The following is a 23,813-nucleotide window of genomic DNA, read 5'->3' as shown; positions in this document are numbered from 1 at the left end:
CGACCCCTTGGTAAAAGAAATAGAATTAATAGAATAAGTTATAGTATCTTGGTAAATCATTTATTTGAAGCAGTTCAAATTCTCCCATTAAATAATAAGTATCATTGTGCATGTGGATATTCATGGTCGACAACGCATTAAGCACTGATAAAAAGTAGAGTAGAGATATAAAATCACGGTTGTTGAGTAGACATTGCTGTTCTATGCGTTTTCACTCTATGTCCACGTTCCTTGTCCCGGAAGTAAGAGGGCTCCGCTCTGACGTCACACTCCCAACAGCGCGAAAACTGTATGGCCACTTTCGTTCCTGAAGCATAACAACACGCTGAGGTGAGTTGAATGTGTAACATATATACAGCTGGAAATAACTGCTACGAACGAAAGCAATACTTTTACTGCACAGAGGAGCTGTGTTTTGGCCAGTGAGTCGCTAACTGTCAAACACGGCAACGTAGCGTGTAGTTAGCCAAACTGACGTTGTTAGCTAGCCTGCTGTGTTGACAGGTAAGTTAGCTGTTAGCTTTCCAGACGCCCTGCGCGTTTATGCTGCATACTTCACTTACGTTAGGAAAGTAAACTCTGTTAGCTTGTTAAATATCCGGTCTCGGTGTTGTCCTAGATTCATTCTTTAACTTGTAAGGAAAATAACTTTAGTAGAAGTTACTGTCTGTTAACAACAGCTTTTGCATTGGTTAATTAGCTAGCTCAGATTTTCTGGGAGGTCGTCACAGATGTGTGGTGTGTAAAAGTTGAATGCTGCGTCTTTGTGTTTAGCTTTTACTCTGGGGACAGAAAGCAGACCTGTCCCAGGTGATCTGAGAGACCTGGACAGATACTAGCACATCTATATTAAAGCAGTCTGCATGAGTGTTTGTGTGTATCAGAAATGTTTTTGCACATTTACATGAGGTAACAGGTAACTTACATGCACACAGATCCATCTAGTGCATAAAACAGTTCAATTTTATCTTGTGTATTTGTGTATATTTTTATTATTTTATTGTTTTTTATTTTTCTGTTAGTCAGTTCCTATCTTTCACTGCTACTTTTTGTTATTGTTTGCACTCAGGGTAGACTGATTACCAGTCAGGCCAATTATCAGGGCCGATATTCAGCATTTTTATGATTATCATCAGTATTGTTGCTTTTGTGTCCAGTTGCAGATAAAATAAAATACATTTTAAAATGCAGTACTTCAGCTCGGATTCAGCAACCTTTCTCTGTTCGTGGTCACAGTTCTGTGCTCTCAGTGAGCACAACACTATCTGATGTCACGAGTAATGACCGATCAGCACTGAATAATCTGAATTTGCTTGCTGAATTTATCAAATAAATGAAGTGGACTGAAATATTAAGTAGCAGAAAAAGGAAATACCGAGGCAAATAACTATTAAATTGTGCATCGGTACAGTACTTGAGTTAACTGTTATTGGTTACAGTCCAGCAGTGGTTATTCTCGACTTCGAGACTTAAGAATTTTTTATTTACTTGAAATGTAAAACAGTTCCAATTATCGATTATCGGTCTCCTGGATTACTAATAATCAGTATCGACCATGGAAAAAACACATGGGTAGCCCCCTAGTTTGCACACCTGCTGTGTCTAACCGAATTTCTCCTATGGGGGATCAATAAAGGTTAAAAGGGAGCTGCAGATCAGAAATGTATTTTGGCCCTAAACCATTCAGCTCTTAAAGAACCAAAAGCAGAAAATTAGTAAATTATTTGACACACAGGAAGCCAGTGTAAAGATCTTATAACTAGAGTGATGTGCTCCTCTCTGCTGGTCTTATAGAGGCCTCTAGTTAGGTTATGCGTGAAAATAAAATTGCCCAACTGGCCACCTTCATCTCAACAACCTGCCAGTGCCGACATATTCACACAGGTGTGTGTGTGGCACTCGCAGAGGAACCTACTCATAAACAACTTATTTTGGTTCTGTATTTTTTAACAACCTCCAGCCTCGTTCCACAGGCTCTCTTATCTTTTGGAGTCTTACAAATAAACAAAATAAACTCACAAACTGTCAACAAAGGAAATATTCTTACACCTAATTTTCTTATTAAACAGAAAATGCAGCTGTATACTATCACTGAACTGGGAGGAGCTGAGCAAAATGTCTTTTTGATGCCACCGCAGTACTTGTTAATCTCAGGAATGATATGGTACGACCAATTTTGCTGAAAGACTGTTTAGTGTAAATTAGTAGCTGCAAAGTGCAAACAGACACCACCCAAATGCCGCACGCAGCAGATCAACTGATATCACCAGTAACCACGATAAGCTTGTTTGTCAGTGTTGCACCAGCTGAATTTTAACATGACAATGCATATTAGAAGTCAGTATTTGTCTACTATAGCAGTATGTTCTTCAATTGATCTCACTTTGATATGCTCCTTCTCTCTTTCTTTCTCTTTCAGAAAGCAAAAATGTCAAAGATAAGCAAGATGAGCATCCTAGGGGTGAGGAGCTTTGGTATTGAGGATAAAGACAAACAAGTCATCTCTTTTTTCGATCCCCTGACAGTGCTGGTTGGACCCAACGGAGCAGGGAAAACGGTATGAGAATATGTTTTGGTGAGAGCAAAGGTTGGACTGTGAAGCATGACCTGTAGAGGATGAACAAGACAGTTGACAGCATCCTTTTGCGATGACACATATACACATTTGGTCTGATTTTTTTCTTTTTTCTTTTTTTCCCTCCCTCCTTTCTCTCTCTCTTTATTTTATTTTGCAAGCAAAAGTTGGATCTAATATTTCCAAATGATAACTGCCACTCTGATAACTGAATTTTTGCACAATATGACCCTTTTCTTTTACAGACTATTATTGAGTGCCTTAAGTATGCAACTTCAGGAGAACTGCCCCCTGGATCTAAAGGAGGTGCTTTTGTTCATGATCCAAAGGTGAGCATGTTTTTTGTGAGGGCCTGTAGAAGGCTTTAAAAAAAAAAAGTTTGTCAGCATTCTCAATATTTCACTGCTAATGACACAGGGATGATATTATTTTATTTTTTTGGTCCACTGTGGTTTGCCGTTTACCAGCTGCACTCAGAAGAGAAGCACTGCTGTCTACTAGATATTAACCGTTTTACTTTGTGAATTCCAGGACGCCCATGAGACAGATGTGCGAGCACAGATTCGACTCTTATTCACGGACGTCAATGGACAGAAAATGTCTATCCAGCGCTCCATGTCCTGCACTATGAAGGCAAAGACCTACACCTTCAAAAGCTTGGAGCAGGTCATTACCAGAATAAAGTAAGACACAGTCTCAAGCTTCTTTACTCATATTTTGTTTTGTTGTTCTGAACTGATATTGATATAACATGACCCCTGTCATAACATGTGACCTCCATCCTCATTCATCCAGAGACGGTGAGAGGGTGAGCTTGTCATCAAAGTGCGGTGAAATGGATCGGGAGATGATTTCTTCACTGGGCGTGTCGAAGCCTGTGCTGAATAATGTCATCTTTTGCCACCAAGAGGAATCTAACTGGCCACTTAGCGAGGGCAGAGCGCTCAAAGAAAAGTTCGATTCCATCTTTGCTGCAACCAAGTAAAGCCAACTCATTCTTCTATTTTTTGTCTATTTAATAAAAAAAAAAAAAAGCAAAATATTAACCTCTATATGCCATTCAGATATTGCCATTAGAAGGGTACCTCTTTACTATCTCTTTGTGTCTCTTGCAGGTATATAAAAGCTCTGGAAACGATGCGTCAGCTGCGTCTCAAACAGGCTCACACAGTCAAAGAGTGTCAGGTGGAGCTGCGCTACCTGAAGCAGAACAAGGAGAAAGCCCAGCAAATCAAAGAAACGGTTGCCACTAAGGAGGCTCAGCTGATGTCCTCTAGAGACAGCGTCCAGCAGATAGAGAACCAGATTGATCCACTGGAGGTTGGTTAATGATTTGTGTTTGTGTGTATGTTGATGTACATACTTAATAGTGAAAAGGCAACCAGATGATCTCATAAACAAAAGATGCAAAAGGCCGAACATCTTCACTTGATTATTCATATGATATTATCATGTATGTACTATTGATATTAATAGTGAATATGGCAATATCGGCACACCCCTAGTCTGAAGTATAACAGTAGTGCATGTTATGTAATATTTTAACTTTTATATACATTTTCAGGATCGTCTGACCGATATTGACAGGAAACTGGGGAAAGTGGTGAGCCTAGACAACGACATCAAGGCTTTAGACAGCAGGAAGAAGCAGATGGAAGAAGACAACAAGGAGCTTGAGGAAACCATGGAACAGGTATAAAAAATGTTTTGGGAAACTTGACAAGAGGATGAATTAAGAAGAGAATGGGAGAGAAATCAAATGCATAAACAAAGATGATGAGGCTGAAAAGAGGAGCAAAATATAACCATTTGTCTTTTGTCTGAGGGTTTATTTTGCTAAACAGCTGCTTAATAACACTCCAGACTCCACTCTATGAGGTATCATTAACCTAAATGAGAAACTAATATAAAGCATGCAGATGGTGAATGAGGTTGTTGTAATTCTGTAATGACAAGCCAGCTCATCACTGGTCTGTATTGATATGAATTTGTTTATGACTGTTGGATGTTACTGCTCCTCTGCCTGACAGAAGCTAGAAATCTCTTCCTTCCATCTGTTCTCAGTTGTGTTTATGTCTGCCGCTGAAGACTGTTTATGTTTGAGAGAGTGAAATTGTCAGCAGCGGATGGCACTTTTGTGCGCGTGTTGTTGCGTGACAGGTGAATTATCATTGTGATAACTTGATGGTGACATTTTGTGTTTGTCAGAATTATAAGTTGCTTTCTGTGGTCGTATTCATTTGTCTCTTCCCTGCAAATAAAAATGTAAATCAGAAGCGGCGGTAGAGTGACTTAGAGCATTAAGTAATTTAGTAATTAAACACGTTTATAGAATCTTTCAGTCTTGTTTGATTACTGTAGTTACACTAATGCCTCACATGTGATGTAGTAATAATGCCGTGCTCTCACTCTGTGCAGACATTGTTGCACTTGAAAGAAGGTATATGCTGTGCTTTTTATCCATATCATTTTTAAAGATCCATTGGTGCTTATATTTTTATCACGGAAGGCCCCAGTGGAGTGAAAACTCTGACCCTGACGGTGCTCATTGAGCTTCAGGGCCACACTAAGTCAGTGAATTGTGTATATGACAGGTGTTCCAGGGTTCAGACGAGCAGCTGCAGGAGATTTACCAGAACCACCAGAGGACAGTGAGGGAGAAGGAGCGCAGACTGACAGACTGCCAGAAGGAGCTGGAGAAAGCTGGTCGGGAGTGCCATAGACTCAACATAGTCAAGACTGATCTCCTGATGGAACAAGGTACACACACCTGCATACCTATCAGTCTATATACCTGGGAAACTATCTGACATTTTGCATGAATTTTAAAGCACACTGTTTTGTTGCAACATGTTTGATATCATACATCCTGACTGCACTGGCAATCTTGAAATAATTGTTCTAGTTAAAGGAAGGATAAACATACAGATGGATAAAGACTGATATTCCCCTCTTTTCCCAGGTCGTTTACAACTGGAGGCTGACCAACACACTGAGAACATTAAGAACCGCGACAATGAGGTTAGAGTTAATAATTTAACTGTATGCGCTTGTACAGCAGCACTGAACACACTCTTAGTTGTTTTGTTTGGAAGGGATATGCCATATTTTGACAACATAGAGCTCTTTTTCCCATGGAGGTCGAATACACTCACTGTAAGTTGCTTTGGACAAATATGGTGCCATATATTAAGAAACAACAGCTGTCATGTTGATAAATACTTATAAAATGTAAGTAGAGTGCCACTGTTTTTATTCATTGCATGGACTTTACCTAAAGATAATCAGTTAACCATTTATTCCAACTTAAAGAATATGTTTAAATTTGAAACTTGTTGTATAAAGCACTCACATGCAGTATCTCTTCTCAGGTTCGCTCTTTATCATCCTATCTGGAGATGGAGGGTTACGACCGACTGCCTTTCTCCACCCTGCAGCTTGAGAGCTTTCATCGCCAAGTTAAACAGAGATTTGATCAGGAAAACCAGACAGCCAGTCAGGTCATGGTAAGAAATGCTCATTTTGATTTCTGAAATCAACAAAATAAGTCACAACAAGCTGTATACAATATTTTATTCTGCAGATAGGATCTAGATTTTATCAGTGCCGGGAAGGAAGATCAGTTAAAATCCCCACAGTGGAAAGCGTAGAGTGTGACCATAGAGATATGAACAAAATCTTGATCGTCAAAGCTTTAAAATGTGCACATTTCATGTACTAGAATGTCAGAAACAGTGTTTGTCTGTCCAGATTGATGGTTGCTGTATGGACATGTTCTCTCGTTATGTGAATTATTAAATTCCTCCATGTTGCAAGTAGATATATCTATATCTATTGCTGTTTTTGCAGGATTTAATGCTATAAAACAGCTATTGTTTCACCTGCAAGAGAGACTTTGAGTAGCAGTCAGTCAGATAGCAATTAAATGTGCCATTCATGACCTTAATACCTAATTCCTCCTCTTATTATTTTCTCCACTCAGGCAGACTTTCAGGAAAAGGAGCAGCAGAAGCAGCAGTCCATTGATGAAATGAGGGATAAGAAGACCGGCCTGGAGAGAACTGTGGAGTTAAAGAGAGACATGCAGGGAAAGAAGCAACAAGAACTGAGGAACTTCAGGACAGAGTTGCAGAGACTGGAGGGTTCATCTAGCCGACTGCAAGAACTGGAGAGTGAGCTGTCCAAAGCGGTGAGTACTCAGACAATGGCTATGATAATGTTTTGTTACATGGTGTATTATCAGTGTGTGTAAAAGTGTGTTATTGAACAAAGATTTGTTTTATTTTTGTTGTTAATATTTTATGATTTTTACAGAAAGTTTTTCCCTCACAAAATACTTATAAACCACTAAATTCATAGCAGAGTCAATCTCATACATAACATATGGTGCCATGTGCTCTGATTGCACTACTGTGTGTGTGTGTGTGTGTGTGTGTGTGTGTGTGTGTGTGTGTGTGTGTGTGTGTGTGTGTGTGTGTGTGGGTGTGTGTGTGTGTGGGTGTGTGTGGGTGTGTGTGTGTTTTCCTCTTCAGGAACGTGAGCTGCAAAGCACAGTTCAGAACTCCAACGTGGAGGGGCTGAAGGCTGAAGTCGTGGAGCTCCAGAGAGAAAAGGCCGAACTTGACCGCACACAGAGACAGCTTGACAAAGAGATGGAGATGCTCAACACACACACCACCGCACGCACGCAGATGGACATGTTGAAAAGGGACAAGGTAATATGTTAACGAGATTCCCAGGAAAGCAACTGGGGTTAAACTTTTCTCTCTCTCTCTGGCCTCAGACACAGGGCTCTCTGTCTTTCCTGAGTGACCCTTTCTGTTGATAATTTAACACCGTGTGCTCATCTCCTCTGTCTGCTTTCCCTCTTTCCCCTTCTTCCTTACCTGCTCCTGCTGTCTCTCCATTCTCTGTTGGTTCTCCTCTCATCTTTCCTCTATCGTTCCTCCAGACAGAGAAGGAGGAGCAGGTACGTAAGATCAAGTCTCGGCACAACGAGGATCTAGTGTCACTGCTGGGCTACTTTCCCAACAAGAGACAGCTAGAGGACTGGATCTACACCAAGTCTAAGGAAGTCAATGCTACTAGGGACAGACTTGCCAAACTCAAGTTAGTAATATGTATTCACATCAAAGCTCACACATTTGTCACAGCAGACAAAAAAAATCACTTTCTGTGGCACTGGCTGATATTGTTTCATGATTGTCATAACTCTTAGCAAGGACCTGGCATCAAATGAGCAAAATAAAAACCACAGTGCTACTGAGGTGCGGAAGAAGGAGCAGCAGCTAGCAAACGACGAGGAGAAGTTCTTCAATGTGTGTGGCAGTCAGGATCTGGAGCAGGACCTGGGCAAACTGCAAGAAGATTTGGAAAAGGTCTCCAAACAGAGAGGTGAATGCAGAATACAGATATCTGCAATTGTAATTTAGGATGTGACGAGTCGAGTGCGTTTTTCACTGATATCACTCCACTGTGCCATTTTGTATAGTCAGAACAACGTTTCAGATAATCTTGAATAACAACTGGGACTAGTCAAAATAACTTTGTTGAAGTTTAAGTCACATTTGCACTCATTTCAACAGTATAATAAAGCCTCTACTTGTGTTTTTATAGCCATGCTAGCTGGAGCTACAGCGGTGTACACCCAGTTCATCGGCCAGCTGACAGAGGAGAGAGAGCCCTGCTGCCCTGTGTGCCAGCGGACGTTCCCCTCAGAGTCTGATCTGCAGGAAGTCATCAGTGACATGCAGTCCAAACTGCGGCTGGTGCCAGACAAGCTAAAAAACACAGAGCAGGACCTGAAGAGGAAGGAGAGGAAGAGAGATGACATGGTGGCTCTCAGACCTGTCAGGTATGGAGAAAGCTGGCTGTGGCAGGACAGAGATTGTATAGAGTAACAAGTGAGCACGTCTGCCAGGACATTTAAAAACATTAAATGCATTTTTAAACAGGGCTGCACTTTCTTCACTTTTTGTAAGTACAACGACAGGAATGCCCTCGTTGAGAAAAGGCTTAAAATGTGTGCTGTTTTAGCAACTAACGTGTCTCGCTCTATTCTATGACTGCAAGCCTTTTTTGGTCCGGACATTGGCTAATGATTTAATCATCAATTATTCTATTATTAAATAATTTATTATTTGAATTTTTTTTTTCTCCTAACAAGCTGGAACAAGTGAACGTTGGGTGTTTATGTAGCATTTATTCATACTGTTGTTTACTGTCAACTATTACATGCTGCAGTATTAGTCAATATCATTAGTATCAGTATCACAAATCATAATTTGTCTCGAAGGGCTTCACAGTCTGTAAAGCATTAGACATGCATGTGGTGCCCATGAACAACTTTTAAAGAAGCTTGACGATTATCTTTCATGGATGCATTTCCCAATTTCAGAGTCTGACACTAGGGTACATTAATTATGTATCATGATCAAGACAATTAAAAACAGTAAACTAAAATAAATCACAGACGTATTCAACCATTCACCCAATCATAACACACAACAGACCATAGACTTTCTTGTCACACTAAAAAGGGTATTCAGCTTTAATCTGCTGTCTTCATTCAAGCAGCATGTCATGTAGAGAAAGGAGGATGAGTTCTATCTAGTCCGCTACAAGATTGATATACTGAATTTGATTCATGAAATAAATGACCATGAAAAAAACTTTATAGTCAAATAGTCCTCAACTAAATGTGTTTGACATCAAATACTAGTCTGCCATAAATTGTTTCAAAACCTTTCAGGCAAAAAGAGTGTCTTATTGTTTGCAATTGGCCTCACACTTACGTGAGCATGCATAATTAACGGTATATGAGTATTAAAATCATTGTATTAATCTGATCTTATTCTTGTCCTTTTTCCCCCACTTCTTTGTTAGAGTAGAGCACATGTTTTATGTCATGCCCCCCACTAGATGGAGCTAGATTCTTATATGATTGAGGTTTTATCTTTGGTTCCCTCCACTGGCTTTTCATGACCTGAGCAGACCTCCTCAGTTCAGAGTGAAGTTACCCAGCAGCCACCCCCTTCACTTTTTATTTAATAACTTTGTATATGTAACCTTAATAACCTTATAACAAATGAAGTGATATTCAGGGGAGTTAAACATTGAAATTGCAGAGGAAAGCTCATTCAGCTATAGAAAGTATAGTATAGAAAGTACAAAGCATAAATACAGATTGAACTGATAGACCTCCCCAAAAATGCCTGCAACCAAATCTTATTCTGGGATATGGTAGACTCAAGTAAAGACCTGCACCAAGTTGAACATATGATTTCAGTTTTCTGGAATACTCCTGACAGAATGACAGAAATGTCATATATAATGCATTACCTGTGTGTATGAGAGGCCCTCATGTAGTTTGAGTTAGCTTGAAATCTCCAAATAGGAAATCCTGGAGTGTTTTGTACTAATTTAATGGAGATCCAAACAGACTTGACTGAAGTTATCAAAGTAGAAGGTTTTATTGAAAAATGTTCCGCTCTTACACGGTGTCTCAGTTATCAGGTCATTGATTGGGCTTTCTTGTAGCCTTTAACCTTTATTTTGCTGGATAGATAGAAATTTAAGCAGCATTATGTAGAAAATTGGCATCTTTTGCAATTTGGCATCCCTCACAGTTTCTGACAGTTTGTCTGACGTAATGTAGGTGCCAACTACAATAATCCTAACACTGTGATCCTACACTCTCACCCCAGTTTCATAGTGCAGACACAAGTGATAAGTGGGCAAAGTGGATGACATAGAGACATCATTCATGATATTACAAGACACTGTAACATCAAAATGATTTTGAAGCTGTTACTTTTAGGTAGATAGTTACAAAATATTTCTCTAAATGAGACAATGAACCCAGATAATTCCCATGTTATGCGTGCCTGTTGAATCATGTGGTTAAAACTCTTCGGGAGTCGATGAAGAGAGAATATTGAATAGAAGTATTGAAATAAATGTAACTTAGACCTTTATTCTCAACTCAAAGTATAATTCTTCTCTGTTTTAGGCAGTCCATTGTACAGCTTCAGGAAAAGGAGTTGCCTGAGTTAAAAAACCGCCTGCAGACTGTGAACAGGGACATCGAGAGGCTGAAGAGTGATGTAGAGGAGCAGGAGACACTGCTTGCTACTCAGATGTCAGAAGAAGAAACGGCCAAGGCCTGCCTCCAGGATATATCTCTCATGGACAAATACCTGGTACCATCCTCCTGTCTTTTTGACCATCTTGGTCTCTTTCCTTCCAGTGAATTGACAAGTGTCTGGCAGTGTCTTTCCTTTTTCTTTCCATTTTAATCCCTCCACTCTAGTCCCTCCCCTCTTCCTCCAGATCAGACCTATGAGACTCTTCCTTTTCTTGTCATTTTCTCTATTTTCCCTTTCTAAGTTGCAAACAACTGCACCATAAAGGAAAGTTGAGTGAGTTGTGACACTGAAAAAATCTTGGTGATTAGGAAACATCACTGCAGACATTGCAAATTCCTGGAAATGTATATACCCCCTGTCTTTCTTCATCATTCTTACTGTATATTTTCTTTCCAGATGGACCTTAAAGAGCTGGAGAGGAAAATAGCTCAACATGCATCCAAACTCCAGGGAGTAGACCTGACCAGAACCACCCAGCAAGTCAGTCAGGAGAAACAGGAAACTCAGCACAAACTAGACACCAGTAAGATGACATCATACGCCCACTAAGAGGGAAATTCTGATATCCGTCTCGGTCTTATTTGTTGTCAACTTGAACCTAATTATCATGATGTCAGAATTTCAAGTGAGAAAGAAGATTTTTGGAAAGTGGGGTTGTTTGAGGTACTCATCGTATTAAAGCAATTGACATGCCTCCAGTTTGGAGAAGCAGACAGGAGTGCCTGTGAAGGAATTTAAGCAATATACAATGATTGTATTTTCATTATTATGATTACCCTAATGTGACAACTCAGGTGAGAGTTGCTATTTTATAAACTTTTCAAAAATGAGGCATTGTGGTGCTTTCATCATTAAAGCCACATTTAATCTAACAGTCTATGTCATACTTTGGAAAACATCTACACTAAAGATCAGTTGTTGGTCCCCAGCTGCACATTGTTGAGTTCAGATAAAGGAGTCAAATGAAAGAATAGAATAGAGTATAAGCATTGCAATATTTCTTTGTCCTTTTCTCTGCCTGTTTGAAACATTTGTGGGTCCTTGCAGCCTCGAGCAAGATGGAGCTGAAACGTAAGCTGATCCAGGACCAGCAGGATCAGATTCAGATGCTGAAAAGTTCGGTGAATGAGACGAGAGCAGAGAAACTCAAACTTAGCAGTGATATGCAGAAACAGCAGCAGCTGGAGGAGCAGTGCATCGAGTTCACCACTGAAATACAGGCCTTAACCAGGGATATTAGGGTATGTTTTATTGTTGTTTTTTTTTTTTGTTTATGTAAGCGACCTCTTGTAAGATGTTGATGCACAGGCACTGATGAATTACATTTAGCATGTTTTAAAGTTCAAGTCCACTCTCTATTACCTTGAATTTCTCTGCTTCTATTTAACTTGTTGTTTGCTTCATGTATTTTGTTATCCGTGTATGCTCTTAAAGGAAAGTCTGTCTTGTCTGTAAATTTCCTCTCACTTTGTGCCCAACCAGCAAGCGAAGGAACAGCTGTCCCCTTTGTCCGCGGCTCTGGAGAAGCTGCAACTGGAGAAGCAAGAGCTTGTGGAGCGCAAGAGGCAGAAGCAGGAAGAGGGCCAGGAGAAGGTGGACAAATTCTCACTTTTGTCAGTCTTTCACATCTATCAACAAGCTTGTTTCACACATATGGGATTAGACAAGGGTAGATGATATCCTCTGCTTTTTATCTAATTTTATTATATCCTGTTTTTATTTCTTCTCTTTTTCATCTTTTCCTCCTCTTACATTTGCATTACCATTATCACATTTCGTGGTGACGATTGAAGTAACAGATTAAGAGTGTATTCTGAACGCATTTTTCTACAAAACAGACAAAAAGCAGCTTTAAGTTTCTTTTGCTAAATGATCAGTCTTTGTCTCACTGACAGATCAGTGCCATTAAAGAGAGAGTGAAGGCGATCACCAGCTTGGAAAAAGAAATTACCAAATACGTTGATGACGGCAAAGACGAATACAAAGAGGTAACATGTGTCCCACTGTCATACATGGATCATTTTGTATTTGAATAACTTCACTTCAACTGTCATTGGCTTGGTTGTAATTGTGTTTGGATTAATTAAAAAGTATTGAACGACTTTGTTGACATTGTCTGTTGATGTTGATGCAGCAAAAAGAGTCTGAGCTTCAAGAAACCAACACTCAGCTCCACGAGGCTGAGAAAAATAAGGAGAAGACCAACAAAGAGATGGGAAACATCCGTCAGGACATAGACACTCAAAAGGTACAGTCTCCTGAGTCAATATTGACTTTATTCTCATCTTTTGATCTCTTTTTTTTTTCTTTTACATGGAAATTGTAAGTTCAATCCACCATTTTACAAGTTAAGGACTCAGTTATCTACTTTAACTGTCAATGTTGCATCCAGTTGTACACCCATTTGGCAATAGAGCACTGTGCTCTAGGGACATGGCCCTCTAGTTGCAAAACTTTTCTGTTAGTTACATTTTGAACTTGTTTATACTTCTTAGGTCCAGGAGCGCTGGTTGCAGGACAACCTGACCTTGAGGAAGCGTGTTGAGGAGTTGAAGGAGGTAGTGGCTAAACGCGAGGTTCTTATGAAAGACATGGGCAACATGCAAGTCTCGCAGCTACGCCAGTAAGAGCACTAAATCTTTATAATCATGTGTAAGATCAGTAAGTAGTAAAAGAGAACCAAGCTGCACAGAAACCCAGTCTCTTTTACCTCTGTGGTGTCCCACTTGAATTTGTCAAGGTTACTATGGTCAGGCTGATAATAATATTAGAAGTTAGCAATGATGTTTTTACCTCAACATTTTCTGCGGTTGTCCAGAGAAAGACGTGAAGGCGAACGCAAGGTGGAAGACCTGAAGAAGAACCGCAGTATTGCACAGGGTCGTCAAAAAGGCTTTGAGGAGGAGATAATGCATTACAGGTGAGATATGAAGATCTATTGTTGGATTTAGGCTACTCAGAGCGTAACTAAATACGATATCAATATCCAAACTATGCTCTTTAAATTGATCGCTTGCAGAAAAGAGCTGCGAGAAGATCAGTATGACAAAGCTGATGAGCGCTACAAAAACAAGATGATCACAATGAGGACCACAGAGCTGGTCATAAAAGACCTGGACCTCTACTACAAGGCCCTGGATCAGTAAGTGTTGCCTTAACATGTACACACACTTATATGAGGTGTTGTCCACAAAGTATTTCTCCTTGCAATTCAATGTTCAGGGTTTCAGGGAACGCAGTGAGCTTTAATGAATTAGATTATTAATTAGGGCTGGGATGATATACTTGTCTCCTGATTCAACAGAAGCTATGGGTGCTGTTATGTGTCACAATTCATGAGTATTGTATTCAATATTACAATTTATTGTGATTTTTGTTCGCTTTTTTAACGCTAGACCACGGGAAAAATTTTAATTATACACTTGCAGACACTGTTTATCATGAGGCCTATTTCCAAACAAATGCTTATTCCGTCGGTCAGTCTTTCTGAGTCTTATTTCAGCACTACCATTGCTACACTTCATATGAAAGTGTTAAATTAAACACATAATTAAACTTAGCTGTTACTACTCATCAAGCTAGTGCTAAAGGAATAATAAATAAAATAGAAAATATGAATGTTTTTACTGTGTTCGTGTTGCCCCCTCATGGCCTGCAATTATTAGTTCATTCTCACAGAACATATGGAATACTGTATTTGCTTGCAAGTATGAGCACACGTGTTATGTTAAGCACATGAAGTAAAACGCAGCCATGATGCTAGCCTCTGTTAGCACGTTAATGGTAATTCCCTTTATGTGTTAGCATGGAGCTATAAGTGCTAGTTCTATCTGAATGATTCACAAATCAAAGATCACACCTCAAATCAAAAATCACACCTAGTATTAATGTAACTTTTCTTTGTTTTTGTCGTCTGAGCTAACACATTCAAATAAATTAAATCGATTAATTAAGATAGATCCCTCCCAGGATTGAGGATGGATGCCAGCTGGAGACCATTCCTTATAATAATACTATAATATCTTCTGCTTTTTGTGATACATTTTCTCAACCTGGGAAAGTGAAAACGGATGTCAATGAGCGATTCCTGTATGAAACCACAAAAGCATGACACATATACAAGAGAATGTTTGCACAGTTTTGCTTTATAATATGAGAAATGTCTCAGCGCAGATGATATTATATTATTAATATAATTTTATTAATATAGAATATTAAAACTACATTGTTGTTTTTCTTGGCCATTTAAAACAACTGCAGACTGTCATATTTGTTGTATAAGGGTGGTTAAATTATCATAAAACATACTTAAAATCTGTGTATATCTTAGAATGGGTTTTAGATGGGTCCCCAAAAACCTTGCAATTATTTTTTCCACTACACAAAAACTAAGCGGAGTATTTGGTTTCGTTAATAAAAGAGGCTTCGTTTTTACCAGAGAGTGGTAGAGTTTCTATGATTTTCTTAACTTTAGTACCATCTAACCATCCTTCTTGTTATGAGACATCAGTGTGTTGTCATCCGTATATAGTCCCTTTGAAGCCTTTAGGTTGCAAGTTAGAATGTCAACTAGGTCATTGTGGGAAAACTTTGAGTTTGAACAGTGATGTCAATTCTCTTGTAATTCTTCCGAGCACTAGCACTGGGGGCTGCAAAAATGCATCCGATGGAAAGTTCCATAGTAAAGCAGTCGACTCTTACTAATTACTAACACTGAGGTTTACTTTTAACTTACAGCACGAAGGTTCTGGTTCTGGGTTTTCAACTACCGACCGGTCGGGGCCTTTCTGTGTGCAGTATAGATGTTCTTTTTGCATATTCAACCCGTTTATCGTATCATAGTGTATCATCGTAGCTGTGACGCACTTTGTGCTATCAAAGTATGAAGCTAATGTTACCTGAAGCAGCTACAGTGCAGAACTGTCAGCAGTAGCATTTATTTCATGCTAATTCCAGTCAAATAGATATCAAAACACAGTGAGATGTGACTCACCAGCATTTTATCATTATTGCTATAAGTGTCCATGTATGAAGTAGGGTTGTATGAGGTTGGTCACATTATGATAACCATCTCAGAAAATGTTACACAATTACTATTATTATTATCAACTACATTGACCCTTAAAGAAATGAGAATGTCTTTTTTGGTTGAACAAACACTTTGAATATTTTTACAAATTATTAATAACTATATAAATTTATGAAAATATATACATTTTAAAATGTTTTTTTTTTTTTTAAATAACACTTATATAGTACAATTCCTGATCTGTAGATCAGCAAATTTACACAGGATGATAATTGTGAATGGCATACATTGAAACCAGTAAATATTCATTCACAGCAATGAAAGCAAATCAATGACGACATATATGGTAAAGTGATTACATGTGGCAGCAGTCGACTTTTCTTTGTGTAGGTGGAAAAAGTCTGTGGGTACAGTGAGACACGTCAGTAGTCGTGAGATCGAGCTTTCTCTTTATCATTTCACATCACAATTTGCATCGCAACACAACAAGTGTTGTGGTAAATAAATGGCAAGCATTTAATGTGGGAAGCTGTGGTTAAGTGTTGAACATTTCTTTATAACACTCCCAGCAATGTCACATCCATCCGGTATACATATCCGGTTTATATATCCGTGCATTTTAGAGCTGAAATTTTAAGGTGATGTTATATTCGCATTGAGAGCCGAGATTCATTGAGAAAGAAAGTCATTTGTAGTTGCAGCCCTAATTCATTAATTATTATTATGATAAATTAATTATTCTGAGTATCAAAAGCAAAGAACATTTTGAACAGACACATTGGGTGTACAATAAGAGGTCAGTTTTTAAAAGAGAATAAGGAATAGAATTTATCAAATATAATTGATGCCCCAAAATATTTACGACTAGTGCAGTACCCATTCAAAATATGTTATTCGGTACAGATTATCTGGTAATGTGAAGGGTTTACAGAACGAGTCCAAACCCTCCTTAACTGCTCGCAGACTCATTGGGGCCGTCCTGATGATATCAAACCTGTTTGATACTTACTATTTAAAACCTGGATGATTGCATCGGTACTTTTCAAGCAAGAACACAACAACTAATGAGTGAGACATTCCAGAGCAGCAAACAGTTCTGCCAAGCAACAGTAAACAGCTCGCCCTTGAGACTAACATTGGCTAGCATAGTACTGTCGGAAAATGTTCCCTCCAGTTCTGTCTGAAAAATAGATAACCTATGTCACCCCGCCCATCCAGACTTTTTTCTGCTTTTGCTTTTTTTCTCATGCGTTACAACAACAAGTTGTTGCACCCAGCTAATCTCCAATTTGTTTACGTCTGCTTCCCCATGAGATCACATGAGAGGGATCATGGGAGTCAAGCAGAGTCATGAAGCCAGAGCATTCAAGCTGCATGGTGCAGTGTTTGCTGTTTATTCAAAATGTGTCCAAATGGCACAAATTTGACACTGCACTTCCTTGTAGATCAAAGTAGATCGGATGACTGACAGACCGACAGACTGACAGACAGACAGACAGTAAGACAGAGTGAAAATTGACTTAATTTATAAATGTTTTAAGAAAGAAAATCCAACCCAATTTTATGCCGTCTCACGAAGAAAGGACTTATCTCAAAATGTCTGGTTTGTTTCCAAGAAACATGACTGAGCTACTATCATTGGTATCATTGCAATGTGGCATTTGGGTGGCATTTGCAGTTATGATTTCAGTGATAAAAATGTGCATTCAATTGAAAAATTATCAGCAGGGTAGGGAAGCACGACATTGCACAGGTCATAATGTTGAAGAACTTTATTTGTGGAGTTTTAATTTCAAAATGAAGTTGATTGCAAATAAAAAACCAGTAGGTTACCGTTTTATTAGATCACCAATCAGGCCTTTGCTCATTATTCTTTTTTATTGATTTTCTTTACCAAAATCTATTCTTTTCATTGAATGCTCACAGAGAAAATTAAAATCTAATCAAAATCTGTGTGTATGGTCATGGTTTTACACCTTTTTTATTATTCTTAGATACATGAATAAGTCTGACAGAGACACAAACTGAGGATGAAAGGCATGAGTGAGCCTCGGTGAGGAAGTGTGAGCTCACCATCTCAGATACCATCTGAAAAGAGAGCTGAAGCAACATTTACCCATATGTGTGGGTTCGTTGAGCCATCAGTGTCTACACTGTTATCAAGATTGAAAGCAGGCTTTTGCAGCCTAACTGCAGACCATACATCCAGGTCACAGTTTCTTTCTGAATACACAGAAAAGGTTTTCATGGTGAGATGTTTTGATTTAGGAGTTGAATATGAAACTTCCTTAATGACCCATTTGCAGACGTCAAAAATGACTCACTTGCAACAAAAATTGTTGTGTGTGCATAATGCATCAAACCCCTGAAGACCACGCTGTGTCACGTACTCTGTTTCATTGTCATAATTAGACTTTTGTTAATTCTGTGCCTGTGTGTTTGTTATTTTATTTAAAGTTAACCGTGCTCATTAATTTTAGAGTTAAGGTAAATGCAATTAATGCCACAACCTGGACTAAGAAACCTGCAATCCCATGTAGAAGGTATTTGTGAAATAAGTGGATGCAGGATATATGGCCAAGTCGAAAACTACAAGAACATAACTTAAATGTATTCAATGATCTGCAGACAAAGCAAAGCAAGCTAAAGCATATTACATACCATTGTATAGCAACCATATGTAATAGCTTTCCTCATTAATCCCTTAAAACAAACGTTAATAAAAGAATCACAGTTTAAAATGGATTACCGCTAAGCAGCAACGAGCAACTGATGGTAGCCTCCAGATTTTGTTTAAAATTGGGGGGGAAAAAAGGAATTTTTACTCATTCTAGTGGGAACAGTTTTGTTTCAAACAAGTGTGCCACTATACGTGATACTGAAACAGAACCCGTGTTGAGATTGCGTACATTTAGGGGATTGGAAGTATTTTGAAGGCGGCCACAAGGTTACTGGGTCACAGATGGAAAGCAGTCACTGTGGGTGTTGAAAACCAAATCTCGTCTGTGGAGTTCCTGAATTTCTGTACTACTTAAATATGATCACAAAAAAGTAGTAATGCGAGGTTAACTGAACTCATATTTGGGTTTTGCAGTAAAGTGGTTCTCTTGCAAACATTTGCCTGGTATCTCACTACGGTCCGGTGAGATACCTCTCTCACGTTATCACAGAAGTTGTGTTACCTCTAAACCTTTTGTGTCTCGGTTAATAAACTTGTTACAACCACAATTTTACAGATTACACTGGGCATTTAACAGGAAAATTAACAAAATGATGGTTCATTATTAAGTTTTGAGTTCCAAACACACCACCATAGTGACCCTAACAACTGAAGCTGATGTCCACAGGCGAGTTGTAAAGTCACTCTAACATTACGTACACACTAGTTTTAATGTTGGTCCTTGTCAGCAGTGCTTTTCTTTTTGTTGAACATGGGTGCTGTGTAATTGGTGTAACACCAGTAATACCGCTGTAATAATTGCTGTTAAGTACAGATATTTAGCATGGTGTCTCAGGAGCAATGCTGTAAAAATGGTAGATAGTTTTGTTTTTATATGTGTTGTTTGGTTTTGTTTGTTTTTCTACCTGATGTGAATCATGACTCCACCTACTTGTCTTCATCTCGTATTTGGGGAAAGATTTAATTTGAATCTTTAGTCATCCATAATAGTTTCACATAGAGAAGTGCTCTCTTCTTCAGGAACACCCTACTTACTAGATTACACCCTCTCACAGCTGGACACTGCCCAGTACAACCACAGGCTGATCTGCTGGTTATTTAGTGGTAATTTGATTTTAATTTGATTTGGCCAACACAGCATTCAAAGTTTGTGTTGCTATCACTCTACTGCAGCTCAGGAAGGAAAACAAGGAGAAAATTACATACTAAATAGGCCATAACCATTTCCCAATTATAGTCAATTTCTTCTGATAAACTTAAAAGCAAGGACTGGATTTTGTTGTGCATCTCTAACATTGTCAGGTTGGGAGGAGATCTTCAATAGCCAGTATGAACGTGAGTGATTTAAAAATATGATTTAATCCAAATCAAACGTCATTAAATGATATGACATGAAAAGCCAAAGAGAGACAAATACTTTTTTTTGGCTTGATTAGCGGTATGCTGTTTCTTAAATACAACATCATTCTATTCCTCTGATCATGACTAAGTAATATCTTTGTTCCTTTGGTTACCCATGCGATAGGAAGTCTTAAACCATGCTGTTTCATTTCATGCATGAACAGTTACGTACAAGATAGAGTTGGTCAGATTGATGGATAAGGACTGCTTTACTCCCGCTGTCTTTTCTACCTTTCTTTATGGTTTGTCTTTCCACCATATATGGGCTTGGACGAGGCGCTGTCGGTAATACTGTTATCACTCCGAAGTTTACAAACCGCATAAGTGTTTCTCATCAGTTTTCTAGATTATAGACAAAATGCTTCTTGGTATTCCGGAAAGCAACACAGGGTTGCCAGGGTTGTTTGTATCTTTTATATCAATACCGTTGTCACGTGTCAATATTGCATGGATTTAGTGAATAAAAAATTGCTGTTGCCATCATTTTTAACCAAATTATCAGAAAATAGCCTTTTGTTCGAAGTCAGGTCAGGCCATATGCAGATATGCAACAGCACACCTCTCTAACCTACATATGACTTGATTGTTATCCGTCTGTGTCAGTTTGAGTTCAAATGACTTCCCTTCATGTAAACATCCATAATGTGCACACTGAGGTGCAGTCTGCATCTGTTCACCCTGTTTGGTATGACTCACTGAACACTTCTGTTTTATTAAAATATTTTATACTACTTAGCGTCAGTGCGATATTATAACTCGCAATCATAAATCTGCTTCTGTCTTGAGCTCAGTCAAAGATTTCTGGCTTCTAGGAAGGTAAACTAGTCTAGTGTTGAGTTTGTAGCATTGATTCCTTTTTGTGTTCTGCAGAACCATCATGAAATTCCACAGCATGAAGATGGATGAGATCAATAAGATTATCAGAGACCTGTGGCGCAGCACCTACAGGGGTCAAGGTGTGTTTCACTTTTGAGTAAAATCTACTATTTGTACGTACATAGTTCTTCTTCATTCCTCCATCTCTGTGTCTAATCTCCTGCCCCCTCTCCAGATATCGAGTACGTAGAGATCAGGTCTGACGTGGATGAAAACGCATCAGCTGGACTGAGGCGGAGGGTTTACAACTACAGAGTAGTTATGGTGAAAGGTGACACCGCTTCGGATATGAGAGGACGCTGCAGTGCCGGTCAGAAGGTACCAAAAAAGTATTCTCTGTATAATGCATGAATCACATAAACCTCTTGCGTGTGTGTTTATGTACAAAAGGGAGACTACAAAAAAAACACGGAACAGGCAGAAGTTTTCTAGTTGATGTGTTTTGTTTATTTTTTGCTTGATTCATTAATTGCTGTTTTTACTTTGATGTGTTCGTTTCCAATGTGGGTCTAGGTGTTGGCATCCCTGATCATCCGTCTCGCTCTGGCAGAGACCTTCTGTCTGAACTGTGGGATCCTGGCCCTGGATGAGCCCACAACTAACCTGGACCGAGACAACATTGAGTCACTGGCACACGCCCTTGTAGAGTCAGTATACACACACACAATGTTTTACCTCTAAACTTGACCCAAAGCACAACCCAATCCCTAAGCTTGACTGACCATCATACCTGCTGTCATACCCCCAACTCTTACCTGAAAACATAAAACTAACTATAACCCCCAAACCAAGTCTTAAATCATCACACAGACCCCTGAAGAGGATTGAACTAAATCTGCGGTTGTTTTTTAGGCCAAGGACTTCTTAGGTGATAGACAGACCAGGGACCCCCTCCTACTACATAAATTGTATAAAATTCTGTTGCACATTAAACTAGGCCTTCAGTTACGTGTAGGGCGGCCTATAGTGCCACATATAAACACGTCAGCAGCAGTTGTATTAACCAGAAGTAGGTCACAAACTCAGTAAGGTGCCCACAAAGATAGAATTACAAAGATGCACACAGTGACTGTGCAACATGTTGGCTCTACTGTAGAGGCCTCTTCACTCATGTCTACAGCCTTGCTTTAGCTTGAAGGCTGTTATTAGACTGATAGAAGCTCTGCACCAGCAATGCAAAAGGCTGCTTTGATATGCTGTATATATTGGTGAGAAGATGAAATGCAAACCAGGAAGTTAGTGTAAAACTGTTAATACCGACTTAAGAATTCAGCATCTGCACATTGCTACAAGACACATGCAAATACATGACATTTTGCTAAAAAAGAAATCTATCCACGTTCTGCACTTGGTGGGTGGAAAAGGCATATTAAAAGAGAGATTTCAGGATTTTATGGATCGGTAACGGATCATAAAATAATCAAGTAATCAAATAAAGATTTATTTGAATCAGAGAAGGACGTTTTTTTTTTGTGCTTTTTTTTTATAAACCCATCACTAGTAAGGAAACATGCTTTTTTGGTACAGATTCTAGTCACATTCACATCATCATAATTTTTCCATCTTTACTAGTAAAAAATAAAATAGAAAATTTCCCCTTTCCAATCGTGACTCATCTAGCAATTACACTATGCCAGAATGGTGTGATGTGATGATGTTTTTTTTGTTAGTTTTTTTTAATTGTCAGCCCTAGTGCACAGCGCTGCGGCAGAGTTAAGATAATCAAAGTTCATTGGTCACTGTCTCAATGAATGAATGCTGTCGTCAGTCTGAAAGTGCCTTTGTGGCATTTACAGAAGCAGCTGATGATGTGACATAGAGATACATATATATCAGTGGGTCCTGACATGCCGAACACTAAACATATCGACTACATTCTCAGGATTATTAGAGTTCGAGTGAATCTTTTACCAGTTGCATTCAGAGTGTGGGAAATTCCTTAAAAAGATTTAAATTAATGCAAGCTCTTCTGCGACCAAAGTCCACATTTCTATTGTTATAAACCTTTAAATCTACTACTGAACCTAAAACTGTCTTTCTCTGTACTTGCTCTTACCTGTTGGCAAAATATAAATTAACTCACTCTTATAACCATGATATTCCTACATAAAACCTTTCTTTGCTTAGGATCATATACTAATCACTGTTATACTTAGCAGCAATTCTTGAAAAGAAATAACAAAATTGTCCAAAAAATCAGTCTTGAATTTGGTTAAAAAATATCCTGAAAAGGTCTTAAGAAGCATTAACTTTAGGTGCGCTATACCTTTACTCAGCAAGCACGGTCAAGTCTGACTTTTTACAGTGTGAACTACATGAATTTGATATACTTCTTTATCTCTTCTCCCCAGAATCATCAAAAGTCGCTCCCGTCAGCGTAACTTCCAGCTGCTGGTCATCACCCATGACGAGGACTTTGTGGAGCTGCTGGGGCGGTCCAGCTACATCGAGCACTTCTACCGAATCCGCAAGAACCAGGACCAGAACTCTGAGATCACAAAGTGCAGCATCAGCTCCCTCTCATCATATCTCCACTAGGAGCACAAATGACTCTTTAAATTCCTTTTGAAATGCACAGTCATCTCTCTACTTGCATTGATTGTGGTTGGGCAAAGTCACTGTTCAGTTGGTTTAGTTTAAAAAATATATTCAGTTTTGAAGCATGATACAAATCCACTTTCAAGTCACTCCCTTTGTTAACTGGTTGGACAGTTAACTTTAGACTGGCAAATATCCATAATGCAGTCACACTTCCAGTCTTTATCTACTCAACACAAACGTTTTTCTCCATTCAGCTGTTGTTTGAAGGTTCTTTGGATGACATCACAAATCAAAACTGTTAGAGACAAACTAACACTAAATGTTATGATCCTAATCAGAAGCATGAACAACTTCCACAGCTTTCTGTATTGTCATTTTGAAACTAGCCCTGGTGTTTGTAGTCTTTCTAAGTGTTCAGTAGACAAGTGATGGCAATAAAAGGATCCGTTCTGCTGTGAAAAGAGGGTAATATAGCAGTTTGCAGTTGTATTTATGTTTGACACTGAGAGCTCATACTGTTCTGAAATTAAAATTTCTTGTGAAGGACATGGCGGTCTCTCTTTC

At 38.9% G+C, this 23,813-nt stretch overlaps 1 protein-coding gene across 1 annotated transcript; it reads left to right on the top strand.

Moving 5' to 3' along the window:
* Window positions 1-240: 240 nt before the first annotated feature.
* rad50 (RAD50 homolog, double strand break repair protein) lies at window positions 241-23,797 on the top strand. Its single transcript, XM_084374043.1, has 28 exons — window positions 241-330; window positions 2,420-2,557; window positions 2,821-2,904; window positions 3,107-3,258; window positions 3,371-3,556; window positions 3,691-3,895; window positions 4,140-4,268; window positions 5,170-5,335; window positions 5,538-5,596; window positions 5,947-6,081; window positions 6,558-6,764; window positions 7,108-7,290; window positions 7,527-7,684; window positions 7,794-7,969; window positions 8,192-8,429; window positions 10,587-10,776; window positions 11,119-11,245; window positions 11,770-11,963; window positions 12,205-12,315; window positions 12,618-12,710; window positions 12,857-12,970; window positions 13,218-13,345; window positions 13,541-13,642; window positions 13,742-13,864; window positions 20,703-20,788; window positions 20,884-21,026; window positions 21,222-21,355; window positions 23,060-23,797. The coding sequence occupies exons 2-28, from the start codon at window positions 2,429-2,431 to the stop codon at window positions 23,244-23,246; spliced, it is 3,939 nt and encodes a 1,312-aa protein (XP_084230169.1). The 5' UTR covers window positions 241-330; window positions 2,420-2,428; the 3' UTR covers window positions 23,247-23,797.
* The last annotated feature ends 16 nt before the right edge of the window (window positions 23,798-23,813 follow it).

Source organism: Pagrus pagrus, assembly GCF_965226575.1.
Source record: "Pagrus pagrus genome assembly, chromosome: 14".
Lineage (NCBI taxonomy): Eukaryota > Metazoa > Chordata > Actinopteri > Spariformes > Sparidae > Pagrus > Pagrus pagrus.
The sequence above is the reverse complement of the archived record's forward strand: the minus strand, read 5'-3'. Positions and strand labels throughout refer to the sequence as shown.

Excerpts from the sequence above, each read along its gene's own strand:
- rad50 (XM_084374043.1), top strand. The coding sequence starts at position 2,429 with ATGTCAAAGATAAGCAAGATGAGCATCCTAGGGGTGAGGAGCTTTGGT. Across the intron at positions 11,964-12,204 it reads CCTTAACCAGGGATATTAGG|CAAGCGAAGGAACAGCTGTC; the intron begins GTATGTTTTATT and ends GTGCCCAACCAG. Across the intron at positions 20,789-20,883 it reads CAGCACCTACAGGGGTCAAG|ATATCGAGTACGTAGAGATC; the intron begins GTGTGTTTCACT and ends CCCCCTCTCCAG.